Source organism: Pimephales promelas, chromosome 19 (assembly GCF_988280905.1).
Source record: "Pimephales promelas chromosome 19, fPimPro1.hap1.1, whole genome shotgun sequence".
NCBI lineage: Eukaryota > Metazoa > Chordata > Actinopteri > Cypriniformes > Leuciscidae > Pimephales > Pimephales promelas.
The window spans coordinates 11,139,446-11,158,196 of record NC_142787.1 but is presented as its reverse complement, the minus strand read 5'-3'; the positions used below and the strand labels follow the sequence as shown (position 1 = coordinate 11,158,196).

The following is an 18,751-nucleotide window of genomic DNA, read 5'->3' as shown; positions in this document are numbered from 1 at the left end:
TGAAAATGCACAATGTAAAACAATTAATTATTCATATTTTATATTAAATATATGTTTCCAAAACGTGGGCGACTCTAAAACTGCAACAAAAAAGAAAAAAACAAAAAAAATCAAAGCCAGAAATCTGAACAAGTTGTGTTACAAATTTTAGGTTAATATCTCAAAAAAGAGCTTTTGTTTGTGCGCAGTGCCGAACGCTTCCACTAGAGGACAACCAGACTCAATTACTGCCCATACAAGGGCGCATCCATTTTCATATGCGTTTTGAGTGATATACCATTATTTTGTCAATTTTCACACAATTTATGAAGTAGACATCCTATTCAGAAGTAATATGAGAAGTTTGGCAGATTTTGGTATGAATTCAACCCCTCAGAAACATAAAATAACAAGTATGTGCGTTATAGCTCGCTTCCACATCACTAAGTGGTTTCTACCCTTCTTTCATGATTTTTCATGTCTTTTTCAAAATAAAGGTCTCACCACGCCTTAGGAGTATGATAATTATTCTTGTTGCAAATTGATAAATTACGGCTCCTCTGTAATTTATTTTGAAAATCAGATTGTAAGCTTTCAAATGATATATAGTTTGTCAAGATTAGTTTAGGTTTAGTATTTCTGATCACGTTACCGCTAATATTTCTCCAGTCTAACGGACCCAATGTCCGTCAAATAACCAGCGAAGCATCGAATCGCGAGAATGATTCTGATTTTATTACATAAACAGAGATTGATAATGATCATATATTTCTTGGAGCGAAATTGACTCGCCTGGCTCTGTGAGATTTTCATAAAAGCACATAATAACATAAAAACTCACAGAAGAAACATTGAGGTGAAAATTCAAATGTTGAGTTTTATATTTATAACATATGATATAGTTTAGTAACATAACATGACAGGAGCTATTTCTGAATATTCTCACGATTGCAAATTTTAGTTCAATAAACATTTTAGTTCAATAAACAAGTTGTTAATATTAAATTACTTCGGTTAAACATTCAATGTTACATATATGTTTGTAATATAATTTTTCCATCACAGTTTTAGTCTTAAATTTAATTTAAAGTGGCATTAAAAGGTCTTAAATGTAACTTGTTTATATCTGTAGACACCCTGAGACTGTGTGTGTGTGTTGCATTGACTGATATGAACACGTGTGTGTGTGTTTTTGCAGGTTCAGCTCCAGCAGCACTATGACCGATGGAGATTACGACTATCTGATCAAACTCCTGGCTCTGGGAGACTCCGGAGTGGGCAAGACCACCTTCCTCTACCGCTACACCGACAACAAGTTCAACCCCAAGTTTATCACCACCGTGGGCATCGATTTCAGGGAAAAGAGAGTGGTTAGTGTCCGCGCCGCCGCCTGTGTGTGTGTGTGTGTAGAATAGATGAGGGTTTCGTGAGTTATGAGCTTTGATCTGTCCTGTGAGGTCGACCCTCCATCCTCATGTAATTGGCTCATAAGTCTGTGTGTGCGTGTGTGTGCGTGTGTGAGGGTGATAAAGTTTATTGCTGCGGATCATAAAGTGTGAAGAGGACTTCACACACACTCCAGCTGTGTTAGAAGAAGAGCAGCTCTGTCACTGCACTGAAGCGGCGGGAGCAATGAGTTCAGGTGTTTGTTGAGATGCTGACGTGTGTCTTATGAAGCTTTACAAGAGATCTGTGAAGACTACTGCTCACTCGCTCTCTCTTTCTCTCTCACCCTGTCTCTCTGTTTCTCGCTTTCTGTCTCTCTCTCGCTCTCTCTGTCTCTCACTCACGCTCTTTCTCGCTCTCTCTGTCTCTCACTCGCGGATCTACAGATGATGATGTTGTTTTTGTATTTGTCAAAATGTTGAAATCACATGTAAGAATAGATTTTAATTAGTAGTTTGATGAATGATCTTGGAAAATTTTCCAATATTTGGTGTCACAAGGAGGCGCTCTGCTCTGTTGTAGAGAATAATCTCACTTTCAAGAGTGTGTTGATTTAATGTGATTTTATTTGAGTGTTGTTTTTTACAACTGTTTTAATAAAGTATTTGTAAAATCTCAAATCTCTCTCTCTCTCTCTCTGTTTTTGTCAAAAATGGCTTAAAATGGTTCATTGTTATTTATAAATGCATTAAAGGGGAACTCCGGACCAAATTAACCTTTGGTCTAATAACACATTGGTACCTACTATATGGGGGCATATAATAAGTAGAAAGAAATCGCTAGTTTATACCACTAATATCCCTTTTCCACCAAAAAAAGAACTGGTTCGGAACTGGTGCTCGTTCAAAGTTGGTTCGGAGTTGGTTCAACTTGCGAACCCGTTCAGAACCTGTTTGTTTTTCCACCGACTAGATCGCCCAGGGAACGACGTCGTTACGTCAGTGTGTACATCGCCATATTTCTTAGCTAGAAACGCTTGCAAGTACAACATTACTTTTAAATTATCTCTAACTCGTATACCAAGAAGGCTTTAAAAACTATTGAAATATGTAAGTCTTTTAATCTTTTTGTTTGATATGTAATCTTTTCTGATAAATTATGTGTTATGTGTCATGTGTCTTTTTTTCTTTCCATTTATTTGTTCTATATTGTGACTGTTTTCTTCTTTGCTTATAATGTTTTCAATAAAAAATTAAAAAAATAGAAACGCTTGCGTCAACTTCAAGCAGAACAATTACAAAGGCGGACTCCATCGTGTTTCTGCAAATGTTTCTCTTGGCTTTGCGATCCTTTATTATGGTCAGAAAAGATGTTTAGAACACATCTAAATCCGCCCCAGCCCCCGACGTAAGCATGACGTGGTAAAAGAACGGTTCTTGTCCAGCAAAGAGTTAGTGCAGCTTTGGAAGCAGTTTTCCCGGCCGAGAACCGACAACCGAGAACCAGCCGATCCCTGGTTGTCGAAACACAAAGAACTGGTTCGCACGCAGGCACCGGCTCCGAACCGGTTCTCAAAATGCTCTGGTGGAATAGGGGCTTAACAAGGCTCAAAATAGCCCAAAACAGTAACATATTGAGGGTCCCTACATGCAAAACAAAGTATTGAGAACTTTGTAAGTGTACAGAGAGTTTAATAAGAAGATACTTTATAAAGACAGTCCACTTCATGTATACAGGCAGGAGCCATCTTTGGAAAACAGTCTCGACAAGTCGAACCACGAACGCCATGCCAAGTGAGCTGAACTGTATGAACAATGTTCATGGTTCGACTTATCAAGAAATACTTTATAAAGTATCTTCTTATTAAACTGTCTGTACACTTACAAAGTTCTCAATGCTTTGTTTTGCATGTAGGGACCCTCATTATGTTACTGTGTTAGTGTGGGGCTATTAGCGTTATACGCTAAACAGTTTTTTTTTAGAGCTAAAACTCTTTACATTCAATTATCATGAAAACAAACCTCAGAGAACGGTCGACTTGGTGCCAATTTGTTATTAGACTAAAGGTTCATTTTGCGCCGGAGTTCTCCTTTAATAGAATATATATATACATTTTGTGATTCAAAATTTGAATCACTACTCAAAATTTGAATCACTACTCAAAATCCTTCATGAAGCATATTTCATACATTCAATTTCATATATTAATTTTTTTTGGTCTATTAATGCATTTATAAATTAAAATGAAACAAGTATATATAAATACAATATAACTAAATAAAAGAAAACCTCTCTCTTCAGTCTTTTAAGCCATTTTAGACAAACACAGAGAGCGAGAGTCACTACCCAAATCCTTCATGAAGCATTTTCATACAATTTCATCAATTAATTTGTATTGTTCTTTTGTGGATTGCAAAAAAAAAAAAAAGCTGTTAGAGTGAGATTTCCACCTTTGAATCAGTTCAAACTTTACTGAATCAGTTCAAACTTTACTGAATCAGTTCAAACTTCACTGAATCGATTCAAACGATGACTCACCAATTCATATGAAATTGAATGTATGAAAAATGCTTCATGAAGAATTTTGGGTAGTGAGAGTTGGTGAGGCATTGTTTGAATCAAATCAGTGAAGTTTGAACTGATTCAGTGACGTTTGAACTGATTCAAAGGTGGAAATCTCACTCTAACAGCTTTTTTGTTTGCAATTCACAAAAGAACAATACAAATTAATTGATGAAATTGTTAAATCAAATATTGATTTCTTTTGTGTAATTTTGTGTAAGTTTAAATTCAAGTTGCTACATTTCATTTATTCAAGTTTTTTAAGTGTTTATTCTAATATACATTTTATTTTGTCTTTATTTGAATTAGCGAAGCGACTTCTAAAACGTGTGTTTTGTGTAACGGTCCGTGACTGTTATGAAGTGCAGTCTGACAGTTTAGAAGAACGCAACAATTTCACTTCGAGTTTGGAGGGTTTCAGTGTCTGGAATATATGAATGTACATGACTCACATTAACATAAGACCACACACACACACACACTTCCACCCACTGAATGAGCCTGAGCCAATCTGGAAAAGATCGATAATGAGAATGAGGCCTGAACTTCTCAAACACACTCACTGTATGAATCATCAAAGTTCAGATTGTCACACACACTTTATCTCACTCTCTCACACACACACACACACACACACACACACACACACACACACACACACACACACACACACACACACACACAATATCACTTACTCACTCATCCATTTTATTCTCCAGATTTTCCATGATTAATCCTCCATTTTCTCCAACATTATTAACGTAAGAACCATATTTTGTGATGTTTTATTGGATCATCCATAAACACGGACTCCTCACACACTGCGTTTCCTCTGTGGATGCACACGATAATCTAGTGCTAGACACACAATCCTGATGTATTTCGGGTGTTTTATGATCTTCTTCAGTTCACAGTGTCTCCCAGAGACTCTTAAAGCATCTATCCCAGCATGCACTGCGGCTCCGCAGATCAATAACAGCGCCCATCTGAGCTAAACTGAACAGAAGTTCAGCAGAATCTGATGCTTGAGAAATGTGTGTGTGTGTGTTCTGAATCTGAACAGCTGACTGCATGTAGTAGGTTTGCTTCTGTCTGATCTCTGATTCTCCTTCACACTGTTCCCTGTGTGAGATGTTGATCAGGTTTGGTTGTGTGTGAGATTTTGATCAGGTTTGGTTGTGTGTGTGTGTGAGATTTTGATCAGGTTTGGTTACGTGTGTGTCCAGGTGTACACGACGAACAGCCCCAATGGAACGACAGGGAAGACGTTTAAGGTTCACCTGCAGCTTTGGGACACGGCGGGACAGGAGAGGTTTGAGTTCTTCATATTCATCATCAGCAAAAGCTCCTCGCGTCTCACTCTCCCATCTCGACTTCATCTCCGGCTCTGGCTGCCAGAGACTTATATTTATATAAATTTTATACTTAGATATTTCATATACAGTATATATAGAGAGAGAGAGAGAGAAAATTGGATCTTTCTATTATTATTATTATTATTATTATTTATGGGTCTGAAATAAAGAATAATAATAATAATAATATAAATATCCAATTTAGATTAATTTAAATATTAAGTTAAATGTATTAAAAAAAATCCACCCTACTCTCTATGGTAGTTTATTTATTTATTTATTTAAATTTTTCTTTAACTTCAATTTCAACTTTTATTTATTTATATAGCACATTTAATAGCAACATTGTTGCCCACAGTGCTTCACAGTTATGATTAAAACATACGTTTATAAATACATTTACTAACCCTAGCAAATGACACACCCTCACACAACTGTACAGTGGGATCAGGAGAGAGAGAAAAATAAAAGTAGCTAACTTTAATCGAATTTTTTTTATTTATGTAAATAGATTATAATAATACATACATTATATATTTTTTAAATTTAGTTAAAGTGTTCAATTATAATTAAATTAAAATTTTATATATATATATATATATATATGCGTACATACTGTGTGTATATAATTGTAAAAAAATTATGTATTGTAAATTTTTATATGAATTTTTATCTGATTCGGTTCTTTTTTTTTTATTCGGTTCACTCTTTGATTCAGTTCTCTCTTTGATTGGTTCACTCTTTGATTTGGTTCTCTCTTTGATTGTTTCACTCTTTGATTCGGTTCTCTCTTTGATTCATTTCCCTGTTTGATTCGGTTCTCTCTTTGATTCATTTCCCTGTTTGATTCGGTTCTCTCTTTGATTCGGTTCCCTCTTTGATTCGGTTCTCTCTTTGTTTTAGTTCCCCGTTTGATTCGGTTCTCTCTTTGATTCATTTCCCTGTTTGATTCGGTTCTCTCTTTGATTCATTTCCCTGTTTGATCCGGTTCTCTCTTTGATTCGGTTCCTGTCTTTGATTCGGTTCTCTCTTTGATTCTGTTTCCGGTTTGATTCGGTTCTCTTTGATTCAGTTTTCTCTTTTTGCATCGGTTCTCTTTTTGATTCATTCACTTCAGCTGCTGCACTGGTGCTCTATTCACTGATCGTAGGACGTTTATGGCCTCAGTTTAAACACAATAGATACCCGAGTCTGTCTCCTTCATCATACCGGTGAAGGTGATAATTGAACCCCTAGAGACTGACACTGGTCCTAAAATAGCAAATCTGTGTCGTCTGTGTTTTATGCATATACATTTCTGATAAAAAAATAAATGCAGCCTTGATAATACAGTTTAGCAACCAACGTTGTTTTGCTTAAATTGAAATTTTTGTTTACCAAATGTACAATAAATTGATGGTAAGAAAAATTATATTTCAATACTTTTGCATTCTCTCACACGTCTTGTGTTTCCCCAAAATAACTTTTTTTTCTGCCATCTTATATTTTTTCAATCTCTGTTCATTAGAGACATCTTTTAAAAATCGTAACCTTAAAAATCTTAATAATACCAAACTTTTGACCAGTTTATGTACTGAACCTGTTAGTATTGTCTTTATTTATTTTATGTCAATTTGAATGAATCTGTCATGAAAACAAGTTTATTAACCACTATTTTAATGTTTATTTTAAAACAATGAATTGGAGTACAAATATAATTCTGTTTTTAAAAAGTGTGCAATTAAAAGTATAAATAGTTGATTATTGAGTAAAATTGATTGGGTTTGGGTTTGCACTACAGGTGAAACTCAGAAATATTAGAATATCCTGCAAAAGTTCATTTTTTTCACTAATTCAACTTAAAGGGTGAAACTAATATTAAATAGACTCATTACATGCAAAGTGAGATATTTCGAGCCTTTATTTGTTATAATTGTGATGATTATGGTTTACAGCTTGAAAACCTTTAAAAACCCATGAAAACCTTTCACAATATTCTAATTTTGAATTTGGCTTTTTCATAAACTGTAACATCACAATTGTAACATAAAGGCTTGAAATATCTCACTTTGAATGTAATGATTCTATATAATATATTAGTTTCACCTTTTAAGTTGAATCACTGAAATAAATGAACTTGTATGATATTGTAATTTCTTGAGCTTCACCTGTACATGTTGAGATGGCGTGGTTGTACTTGAGTATTGCAGTCGAGTATAACTGAATGTTCCTGTGTTCTTTGACAGGTTCAGGAGTTTAACCACAGCGTTCTTCAGAGATGCGATGGGATTCCTGCTCATGTTCGACCTGACAAGCCAACAGAGTTTCCTCAATGTCAGGAACTGGATGAGTACGTCTCTCAACTTGCCATCGATAGCCAGATTAGCAGAACTGTGTGGGTTATAGAGCCTGCAAGATGAGAACTATATATATATATATATATATATATATATATATATATATATATATACTATATATATTATATAACTAACTATAATTATTCTTATAACTAACTATAATTACTCCCTTAACTAACTATAATCACTCCTATAACTAACTATAATCACTCCTATAACTAAGTACAATCACTCCCATAGCTAACTACAATTACTCCTATAACTAACTACAATCACTCCTATAACTCACTATAATTACTCCTATAACTAACTACAATCACTCCTATAACTCACTATAATTACTCCTATAACTAACTACAATCACTCCTATAACTTACTACAATCACTCCTATAACTTACTATAATCACTCCTATAACTAACTATAATCACTCCTATAACTAAGTACAATCACTCCTATAACTAACTATAATCACTCCTATAACTAACTACAATCACTCCTATAACTAACTATAATCACTCCTATAACTAACTACAATCACTCCTATAACTAAGTACAATCACTCCTATAACTAACTATAATTACTCCTATAACTAACTACAATTACTCCTATAACTAAGTACAATCACTCCTATAACTAACTATAATCACTCCTATAACTAACTACAATCACTCCTATAACTAACTACAATCACTCCTATAACTAACTACAATCACTCCTATAACTACAATCACTCCTATAACTAACTACAATCACTCCTATAACTCACTATAATTACTCCTATAACTAACTACAATCACTCCTATAACTTACTACAATCACTCCTATAACTAACTACAATTACTCCTATAACTAACTACAATCACTCCTATAACTTACTATAATCACTCCTATAACTAACTATAATCACTCCTATAACTAAGTACAATCACTCCTATAACTAACTATAATCACTCCTATAACTAACTATAATTACTCCTTTAACTAACTATAATCATCACTCCTACAATTAACTATAATCACTCCTACTGTATAACTAAGTACAATCACTCCTATAACTAACTATAATTACTCCCATAACTAACTATAATCACTCATATAACTAACTACAATCACTCCTATAACTAACTACAGTCACTCCTATAACTAACTATAATCACTCCTATAACTAACTATAATCACTCCTATAACTAACTACAATTACTCATATAACTAACTATAATCACCCATATAACTAACTACAATCACTCCTATAACTAACTACAATCACTCCTATAACTAACTATAATTACTCCTGTAACTAACTATAATCACTCATATAACTAACTATAATTACTCCCATAAATAACTATAATCACTCCTATAACTAAGTACAATCACTCCTATAACTAACTACAATCACTCCTATAACTAACTATAATTACTCCCATAAATAACTATAATCACTCCTATAACTAAGTACAATCACTCCTATAACTAACTATAATTACTCCTATAACTAACTATAGTCACTCATATAACTAACTATAATTACTCCCATAAATAACTATAATCACTCCTATAACTAACTACAACCACTCCTATAACTAACTACAATCACTCCTATAACTAACTACAATCACTCCTATAACTCACTATAATTACTCCTATAACTAACTACAATCACTCCTATAACTTACTACAATCACTCCTATAACTAACTACAATTACTCCTATAACTAACTACAATCACTCCTATAACTTACTATAATCACTCCTATAACTAACTATAATCACTCCTATACCTAAGTACAATCACTCCTATAACTAACTATAATCACTCCTATAACTAACTACAATCACTCCTATAACTTACTATAATCACTCCTATAACTAACTATAATCACTCCTATACCTAAGTACAATCACTCCTATAACTAACTATAATCACTCCTATAACTAACTACAATCACTCCTATAACTAACTATAATCACTCCTATAACTAACTACAATCACTCCTATAACTAACTATAATTACTCATATAACTAACTATAATCACCCATATAACTAACTACAATCACTCCTATAACTAACTACAATCACTCCTATAACTAACTATAATTACTCCCATAAATAACTATAATCACTCCTATAACTAACTATAATCACTCCTATAACTAAGTACAATCACTCCTATAACTAACTATAATTACTCCTGTAACTAACTATAATCACTCATATAACTAACTATAATTACTCCCATAAATAACTATAATCACTCCTATAACTAAGTACAATCACTCCTATAACTAACTACAATCACTCCTATAACTAACTATAATTACTCCCATAAATAACTATAATCACTCCTATAACTAAGTACAATCACTCCTATAACTAACTATAATTACTCCTATAACTAACTATAGTCACTCATATAACTAACTATAATTACTCCCATAAATAACTATAATCACTCCTATAACTAACTACAACCACTCCTATAACTAACTACAATCACTCCTATAACTAACTACAATCACTCCTATAACTAACTATAATTACTCCTATAACTAACTATAATCACTCCTATAACTAACTATAATTACTCCTTTTTCTTCTTCTTCTTCTCTTATTTTGTCAGAACTGGTTATTGACTCCATTTTGACTTTGTTTTGCCGATCATTTCGGCTCTTTAGATCTGCTGTTCTGATCAGATCTGATTCTGACAAATGATTCTGTTTCATTTACACTAAGACCTGAAACGATGACTTTTAAAACTGCTGTACTGCATGTGTGTGTGTGTGTGTAGGTCAGCTCCAGGCTAACGCGTACTGTGAGAATCCAGATATTGTTCTTGTGGGTAATAAAGCCGATCTGTCCGACCAGAGAGAAGTTCAGGAAAAACAAGCAAAAGAACTCGCGGACAAGTACGGGTGAGTTCAGTCTCTCTTGGAATATGAATGCTAAATATTGATTGTTATTATTATTATATCATTAATGTTGGTTAAGAAGTATATAATGCTACTAATATAATGCCAAGCTTGTGGGTTTGATTCCCAGGTACTGAACTGTGTAACTTGAGCACAAAGGAAGTCGCTTTGGATGAAAGATGCATTAAAAAAATTTTTTTAGTCCATAAATATTGAGTAAAATAAAAATAGTATTTTAGTAAATAGCATCATATTTATTTACTTATATTTATTATTACTATTATTGTAACTTTCCTACATCATAATGTTTTGATTTACTTGTATTTGTTATATAGTAAATAATACAATATACTGTACAAATATACAATCAATGACTTGAATAAATGATTCAATGACAAACAAATTTTTAGTCACTTGTTGCCACCTACTGGTGTAATGAAACAATCTTTAATTGAAGAAATAGTTACTTTAAGTCGAGGAAAAAAAATTAATAAAAAAAGTGTCAATTTCTTTCAATAGACATTTGAATTTTTAAATGACTCGCTCATAGACATTTGAATGATTCAATGATTCGTATAGATATTTGAATGATTAAATGACTTGCTCATATAGACACTAGAATGATTCAATGGCTCGCTCATTTAGACATTAGAATGATTCAATGGCTCGCTCATTTAGACATTTGAATGATTCAATGACTCTCTCATAGACATTTAAATGAATCAATGGCATATCATCAGCTCAACAGTGAAAGCTAATTCCATGTTTCATAATGATATCTCCCAAGGGTAGCATGTACAGAGTGAATAGCAGCGGTCCTAGTACTGAGCCTTGTGGTACACCATACTGAACTTGTGATCGATAAGACATCTCTTCATTTACTGCTACAAACTGATAACGGTCAGCTAAATATGATTTAAACCATGCTAATGCAATTCCACAAATGCCAACATAGTTTTCTAGTCTATTTAAAAGAATGTTGTGGTCAATTGTGTCAAATGCCGCACTATAAGATCGAGTAACACTAATAGAGAGATGCAACGATCGGATAATAAGAGCAGATCATTTGTGACTCTAATGAGAGCTGTCTCTGCACTATGATGTGGTCTAAATCCTGACTGAAAATCCTCGCAGATATCATTTCTTTCAAGAAAGGAACACAGTTGTGACGATACTACTTTTCCAGTATCTTTGACAGAAAAGGCAGATTCGAGATTGGCCTGTAATTAACTAATTCTGTAGGATCAAGTTGCGTTTTTTTAACAAGCGGTTTTATCATAGCCAGCTTGATGGTTTTTGGTGCGTATCCTAGCGACAAAGACGAATTAATTATCTGGAAGCAACTCTTTCAGTAGTTTAGGCGGTACCAAGCATACAAGTTGTTGATTTATATGAATTAACGAGTTTGCAAAATTCTTCCTCTCCTATAGCAGCAAACGAACCAAATCTTTCCTCAGGGAGACAACAATGCACCCCCTGATGCGATACTGTAGTAGACCGTTAAATAGTTATAATTTTGTCCCTGATATTATCAATCTTATAAGTGAAGAAATTCATAAGGTCATTACTGCTGTGTTGCTTGGACACTTCTGGGCTTAAAGCTTACTTTTTCGTTAGTTTAGCCACTGTTTCAAATAGATACGTAGGATTATGTTTATTTTTTTCTAATAGGTTTGAATAATAAGCAGACCTAGCCGTTTTTAAGGCCTCTCTGTATGCAGTCGAGCTCTCCTTCCATGAGATCCGGAATACCTCTAGTTTAGTTTTCTTCCAGAAACGCTCCATTTTTCTGGCTGCTCTCTTAAGGACCCGAGTGTGCTCATTGTACCACGGCGTTGGACTATTTTCTTTAATCTTCTTTAAAGGGTTAGTTCACCCAAAAATAAAAATTCTGTCAGTATTTACTCACCCTCATGTTGTTCCAACCCCGTAAGACCTTCATTCATCTTCGGAACACAAATTAAGATATTTAAGATATTAAGATCGCTCCTGCATACAGTCCATAGGCTTCTTGAGGGAATGACATTTGCTGGCCTCAAAGTCATTAAAGGACATCGTTAAAATAGTCCAAGTGACTTCAGTGGCTCAATCTTAAGTTTATCAAACGACGAGAACACTTTTTGTGCGCAAAAACAACAAAAATAACGACTTTATTTCAATTATTCGTTTATTTCTCCCTCTGCCTCGAGTCAGGTTACTAGTTTAATAGCGTAAGCTTCTGTTATTGTACGTCACACGCATCACACACATGACCAGCGTTGGCCAATAGTGAGCCTACGTGTGACGTAGCTCTACGCAATCACACTACGTTAACTGACTACAGGCCCATAGAGAAGGAAGTGAATAGTTGAAATAAAGTCGTTATTTTTGTTTGTTTTTGCGCACAAAAAGTATTCTCGTCGTTTGATAAACTTAAGATTGAGCCCCTGTAGTCACTTGGACTATTTTAACCATGTCCTTTAATGACTTTGAGGCCAGCAAGAGTCATTCCCTCAAGAAGTCTATGGACTAGTATGCAGGAGCGATCTTAAATATCTTAATTTGTGTTCCGAAGATGAACGAAGGTCTTACGGGGTTGGAACAACATGAGGGTGAGTAAATACTGACAGAATTTTCATTTTTGGGTGAACTAACCCTTTAAGCGCAACGGAGCAACTAAAGTGCTGGAAAAGTGAGAGTTAAAAGTTTCTGTCAAAGCATCGATATATTTGAATGATTCAATGACTCGCTTGTCGCGTCAAGTTACTTTCAAAAGGCAATTTACTCTGAATGATTGTAAGACAGAAATAATGAAACTGTGTGGTTGAAAAGACTGTTTGTGAAGCTGTTTCATATCTACACATGACACCGGCTCTCTCAGGATCAGAACACAGATCTGAACGTTCGCTGTGATTTTGTCAAAGGTTTAATAGACACAGGAGAATCACTTTCATTTAAGAAAAAGATCACGTGTGTTTTTGAATCAAGATCTTTCAATTTCTTCAATGAACTCATTGTTTCTACCTTTAATGGGCTATATGCACGCATAAGTTCCGCATTTGACGTAAGGATGCTCGTCCATTTCCGGTTGTGTAGATTAAAGCGGAGGAAAACCGAGGAAAACGGGATTATGGCAAGAGTCTTCAATATTTACTGTCCTCCCGTCTTTGAAACGAAACGTACATACGTTTAGATGTAATTTTATATATAGTTATGTTTATTTATTATACTTTTAAAAAGAAGCATAAACACAACGAGGGGTGTCTGTTTTATCTGTTTTTGTGACTAACGTTTCATTAGTATAACCATGGAGTATAAAATTCAATATCAATTCTCGGTATTGCATTGAACTCTACGATCGGCGGAAGTTATCGAGCATCCTTAATCCTTCACCGGAAATAACGCCGTGCATAGAGCCCATTACATTGTTTAAATAAATCAAAAATAGCTAACTGTGATTTGGTATATGTACATTTCTGAAATACACATAACTTAGACAGTTTCCTCTGATAACAGACTCTACATTGTAAATACACTTTCTGTAAAGCGCTATACAAATAAACATGAATTGAATGATTAATCGTGCAGCTCTAATGTAACACATTCAGCTTATTTTCCGTGTGTGTGTGCGTGAATCCAGCTTCATCTCTGATGTGTGTTTGTGTTTGCATCGTCCTCCTCCCAGTATTCCCTACTTCGAGACGAGTGCGGCCACCGGTACGGAGGTGGACAAGGCCGTGGTCACGCTACTGGACCTGGTGATGAAGAGGATGGAGCAGTGTGTGGACAAACCCGCGGCCGACACTCAAAATACGGACGGCACCAGCAAACTGGACGCTGCGCCGGCCAACGAGAAGAAATGTGCATGTTAAAGACGCAGGCAGTGGCCTTCCTCTAGCGGACCGTCTCAGAGCGCCGGCATCTCGCACGCCCGTCTGACCCACTGTATTACAGATATGTGTGTGTGTGTGTGTGTGTGTGTGTGGACATGTATATTTCCCATTGGAGAGTTTGTGAGAGCTGTCGTACTGCCTCGTGATCTTTAACAAACCCTGACAAATTTATACTGGATTACTTAATAAACTATTTGCAAATGCATCTCAAGTTTTGAATAATTAACGCTTTTGAACGAGTCTCTTATTGTCAGCAAGGCGACGTTTATTTGATCACAAATCCAGTAAAAACTGTGAAATATTATTACAGTTTAAAATCGCTGTTTTCTATGTGAAGATATAGGAAAGTGTAATTTATTCCTGTGATCAAAGCTGAATTTTCAGCATCATTACTCCAGTCTTCAGAGTCACATCACTCTAATATGATGATTCGATGCTCATTAGCATATATATGATTATTATCAGTTGAAAACAGTGATGCATTTTATTTTTCAGGATTCACTTTTGATCGATTTAATGCGTCCTCGCTTAATGAAAGTATACTTACGCCAAACTTTTGAATGGTAGTGTATCACGGTTTCCACAAAAATATGAACAATCTTCAACATTGACAAATAATCATCATATTAGAGTGATTTGTGAAGGATCATGTGACACTGAAGACTGGAGTAATGATGATGATAATTCAGCTTTGATCACAGGAATAAATTACACTTTACTATATATTTTAAAAAATATTTCATATTTTTGATCAAATAATTCAGCTTCGGTGAGCAGAAGATACTCTTTCAAATGCGTTAAAAGAAATCCTAATTATTGAAAACGATTGATTGACCAGTTTTGATCTTATGTCAGAAAAAACTAAATCCAAAATCCTGAAGTGGCGAAAGCTAAGATGTTATGCACCATAATCTTAATTGGACATCTAAATGAATGTACATACAAAAATATATACAGCGTCTGGTTTCTGCATTCATAAATGGGTCATTTGAACCGTGATCACGCCTGTAGAGAACGGTCTAGAAACGGTTTGTGCCAAACACTATTTACACTGCCTGCTGGAGTGGGTCTTTGGTGGATGGAATCCTGTGCATGTCTACAGGCCAAAGAGACGCTTCAGCTTCTGAATGTCCAACGTTTTATTGAGTGTTTGAGATGCTGTCGTGTCTCGTGATGATGCGTGTCTGTGCATGCGGCCAACAGTAGGTTCACTCGCGGCTTTAGACGTCTCTCACACAACCACGCTTTTAATAACACGACCCGTGTTATTAAACCACACAGATGAATCTCAGACTGGAGCTCGATCACCCACAGACCTCTGGAGGATTTCAGATTGAATTTTTCGATTGTGTTCACATGAGAGTTAACGAACTGTAGAAGGTAGAGATTGATGCAAACAAATAATTCAATAATTATGGTGTGTTTATATGTGTTTGTGAGCGGCTCTAACACGCTTCTGTATGGAAGATTGTTTTCAACACAGAATCAAAAAAAATCTCCAGGGTTATTATCATTAACTAAAACTAAAATACAATGTAAATATTAGTTGAAAAATGTTTTAAATTTTTGTTTAGTTTAAGCACTAAAATTAACATTTTATTTGATCTAAATAGCAATATATAATGAAATTACAAAAAATTTACCAAAATTAACACGAAAACTAAAAATATAAAAATAAAAAACAATTCAAAACATTTATTTAAGTAAAATAGAAAGCTAAAATCTCACAATAACTTTGTAACTTGCAACTGGGAGTTTATGTCTCACATTTGTGATGCACCCTTTTTTTATTCCGTGACAAAAAACAAGCTTCCATACTTCTTAAGATTTGAAAGAAATTGCCAGCGACTCTTTTTAATGCATCTGAAAGACAATATCCTGAAAACACATCCAGATCATATCTCAGCCCACACTCAAAAGCATTAGGATGTTTTGCATTGTAACATTATTTTCACACATTTCAACGTCAAACTCTCAATACTGTAGCGTGTGAGTGCTTGACTTTATTCTGTTTGTCATAATTCCTATAATACTGTACATTATTTAATTTTTATTTACAGTAAATCAGCAAAAAGCCAGTACAAATTATCCTGGTGTTCAATTAAATGCATTTTTTTTTCTTGTTTATCATTGCAGTAATGAGAATTTGGAGGTATTTTTTAAAACTGAAATTGTTTATAGGAAAATAAATCTTGGTCCTAATATGATAATAGCCTTTATTTTTAATGCAAAATATGTCTTGTGAATTTGGCATGAAATAATACTGGATGTGTTCTTGTGCAGACATATTAATACAAATTTCTGTACTTTTTTTTTTTTTTTTTGTGTGAATACCATAAAAACATGTACAGGTCAAATTTCACCCTAAACCAAGATGTTTTGCACTGTGATATTATTTTAATGACAGTTAAACACGTCTTCATACATGTTTTATTTTTGATTTCTCATTACTGCTATAAACATAGGCTTCATAGGCTACTCGTAATGCAAAATATAATGTTATTTTGTTGTTGTTGTTTTTATCATATAAGTTCAGGGTGAAATATGAACTGGGCATGTTCTTGACAGGTTTGGTGAGATTCATATTGTTATGATTGTTTAACGGTCTGTATTGGAGCTCAAAATGATCGATAAGGTTTCCTAGAGTTTGATGTTTTGATTCGTAAGGCCCATTCACACTAATAATGATAACTAAAAAGATGATAATTATAATCTTCCATCATTGTTTATTCTAAGCGCGCGCTGCAGTTTTTCCGTCTGTAGCTTTAAATGTTCGCGCTGTTTAAAGCAGGATGAATTCTGATCGGCTGTCAGCGTCTTTAACGATTATCAGCTGGTGAGAAAACCTGGTTTCTCGTCGTGATTGTTATGCGGTGTGGACTCTGCTATTCTTTATATTTAAGATAACTTGTAGTTGTAGTTATCTTCCTTTGAGTGAACGGGCCTTTAACACGGTTTTATTTCTGTCCTCCGGTGCCAAATCATCCCGTGCCATAATATCACCTCAGATCCTCATGATTCACGTCATAAAGACACTCGCAGTGAGTATTTGATGTGTGTGTGTGTGTGTGTGTGTGTGTGTGGAACGACTGATCGCACATGCCTTTAAATGTGACAATCTCTGGACCAACATTTCTGTTTGAAGAACATTAAGATTAGCTTTTGTGTTTCTACTGAACTTCTGCTTGGCCTTGAACAGAGCCGCGTCTCTTGAGCTTCTCGTGTGTTTAGTACCTCATGTGGTTTAAGGAATGGCTTTATGACAAGTAATGTTGTTCTCTAAAAAGTTTACATTGAAGGATTTTCTCTCCTTGTGCCTGTAAAGATCTACTGACCAATGACACGCTTCCTGAGTCTTTAATAAGGTCCTAAACTCCTCTAAGCTAGTTTAACTCATTACAAGTATATTTGGCAAAATAAAGCAGAAAATAACACAAAGAACTGAACTGTAACTGTAAAGCAGGTCAAAAAAATCAACTTCAGATTTCTTTGAGAGCGTTTATTTTTTGTTATGCGTGTAACATGTTACTAAAGAATAAAGAGGAAAAATGCACTTGTTTTTTGTGTGTGATTAATGAAATGTGGCCCAAATGTTGTACCTTCTCTGTCATTAAAGGGATAGTTCACTTTGAAATTAATTTTTTATATGTTTTAGCTTACGTCAAGGGCATCCAAGATGTAAGTGTCTTTGATTCCACAGTATTTTAAATTTTGACATTTTTCAGTCAAACCGTTGTTGTCTATCAGTCATACACTGGAGGCTAAGTGGGTCCACCAAAAAGCATGCACAGAGAAGTCAAAATTAAACATGATTTAATGACTCATTCCAAAAATGTAACTTTTCTGTGGACAAATGCTAGCCTTGCTCTATTCTGTGAGGCGCGTTTGTAACGTCACGTAATACATAATTACGTTCAAAAGGTCACGGGCGACGTAGCCGTAAGTACAGAGTCAGTGTTTACAAGTTGAACGCATATGTTGAACGTGAAAACTAACTCAAACGCTGTTTACAAAAAAAGGAATTAAAAGGTAAAACAACGATGTCGGACGATTTTGATTCTGTACTTCCGGCTACGTCGCCCGTGACCTTTTGAACGTAATTACGTATTACGTGACGTTACAAACACGCCTCACAGAATAGAGCAAGGCTAGCATTTGTCCTTAGTAAAGTTACATTTTTGGAATAAGTTTTGAAATAACCGATCGTTTTGCATGATAAGACCCTTATTCATCGTCTGGTGTCGTTTAAAGACATTTGAAGCTGCATCTGAAACTGTTATTAACTGTCTTTTCGACCTTGGACCGTCTGGTTCCCATTTAAGTCCATTATATGGAGAAAAAGCTTGC

At 34.7% G+C, this 18,751-nt stretch overlaps 1 protein-coding gene across 4 annotated transcripts in view; it reads left to right on the top strand.

The window, feature by feature from the left end:
• The window catches only part of rab27b (RAB27B, member RAS oncogene family), a 66,526-nt gene extending 48,569 nt beyond the window's left edge, over positions 1-17,957 (top strand). For all 4 annotated transcript variants that reach the window (XM_089123613.1, XM_089123614.1, XM_089123615.1 and 1 more), the window contains 5 exons: positions 1,178-1,349; positions 5,154-5,239; positions 7,508-7,611; positions 10,412-10,535; positions 14,197-17,957. In XM_089123613.1, the coding sequence (XP_088979739.1) occupies positions 1,178-1,349; positions 5,154-5,239; positions 7,508-7,611; positions 10,412-10,535; positions 14,197-14,383 (673 nt within the window). In that variant the 3' untranslated portion in view covers positions 14,384-17,957. The remainder of the gene's footprint in view (positions 1-1,177; positions 1,350-5,153; positions 5,240-7,507; positions 7,612-10,411; positions 10,536-14,196) is intronic.
• Positions 17,958-18,751: the final 794 nt, after the last annotated feature.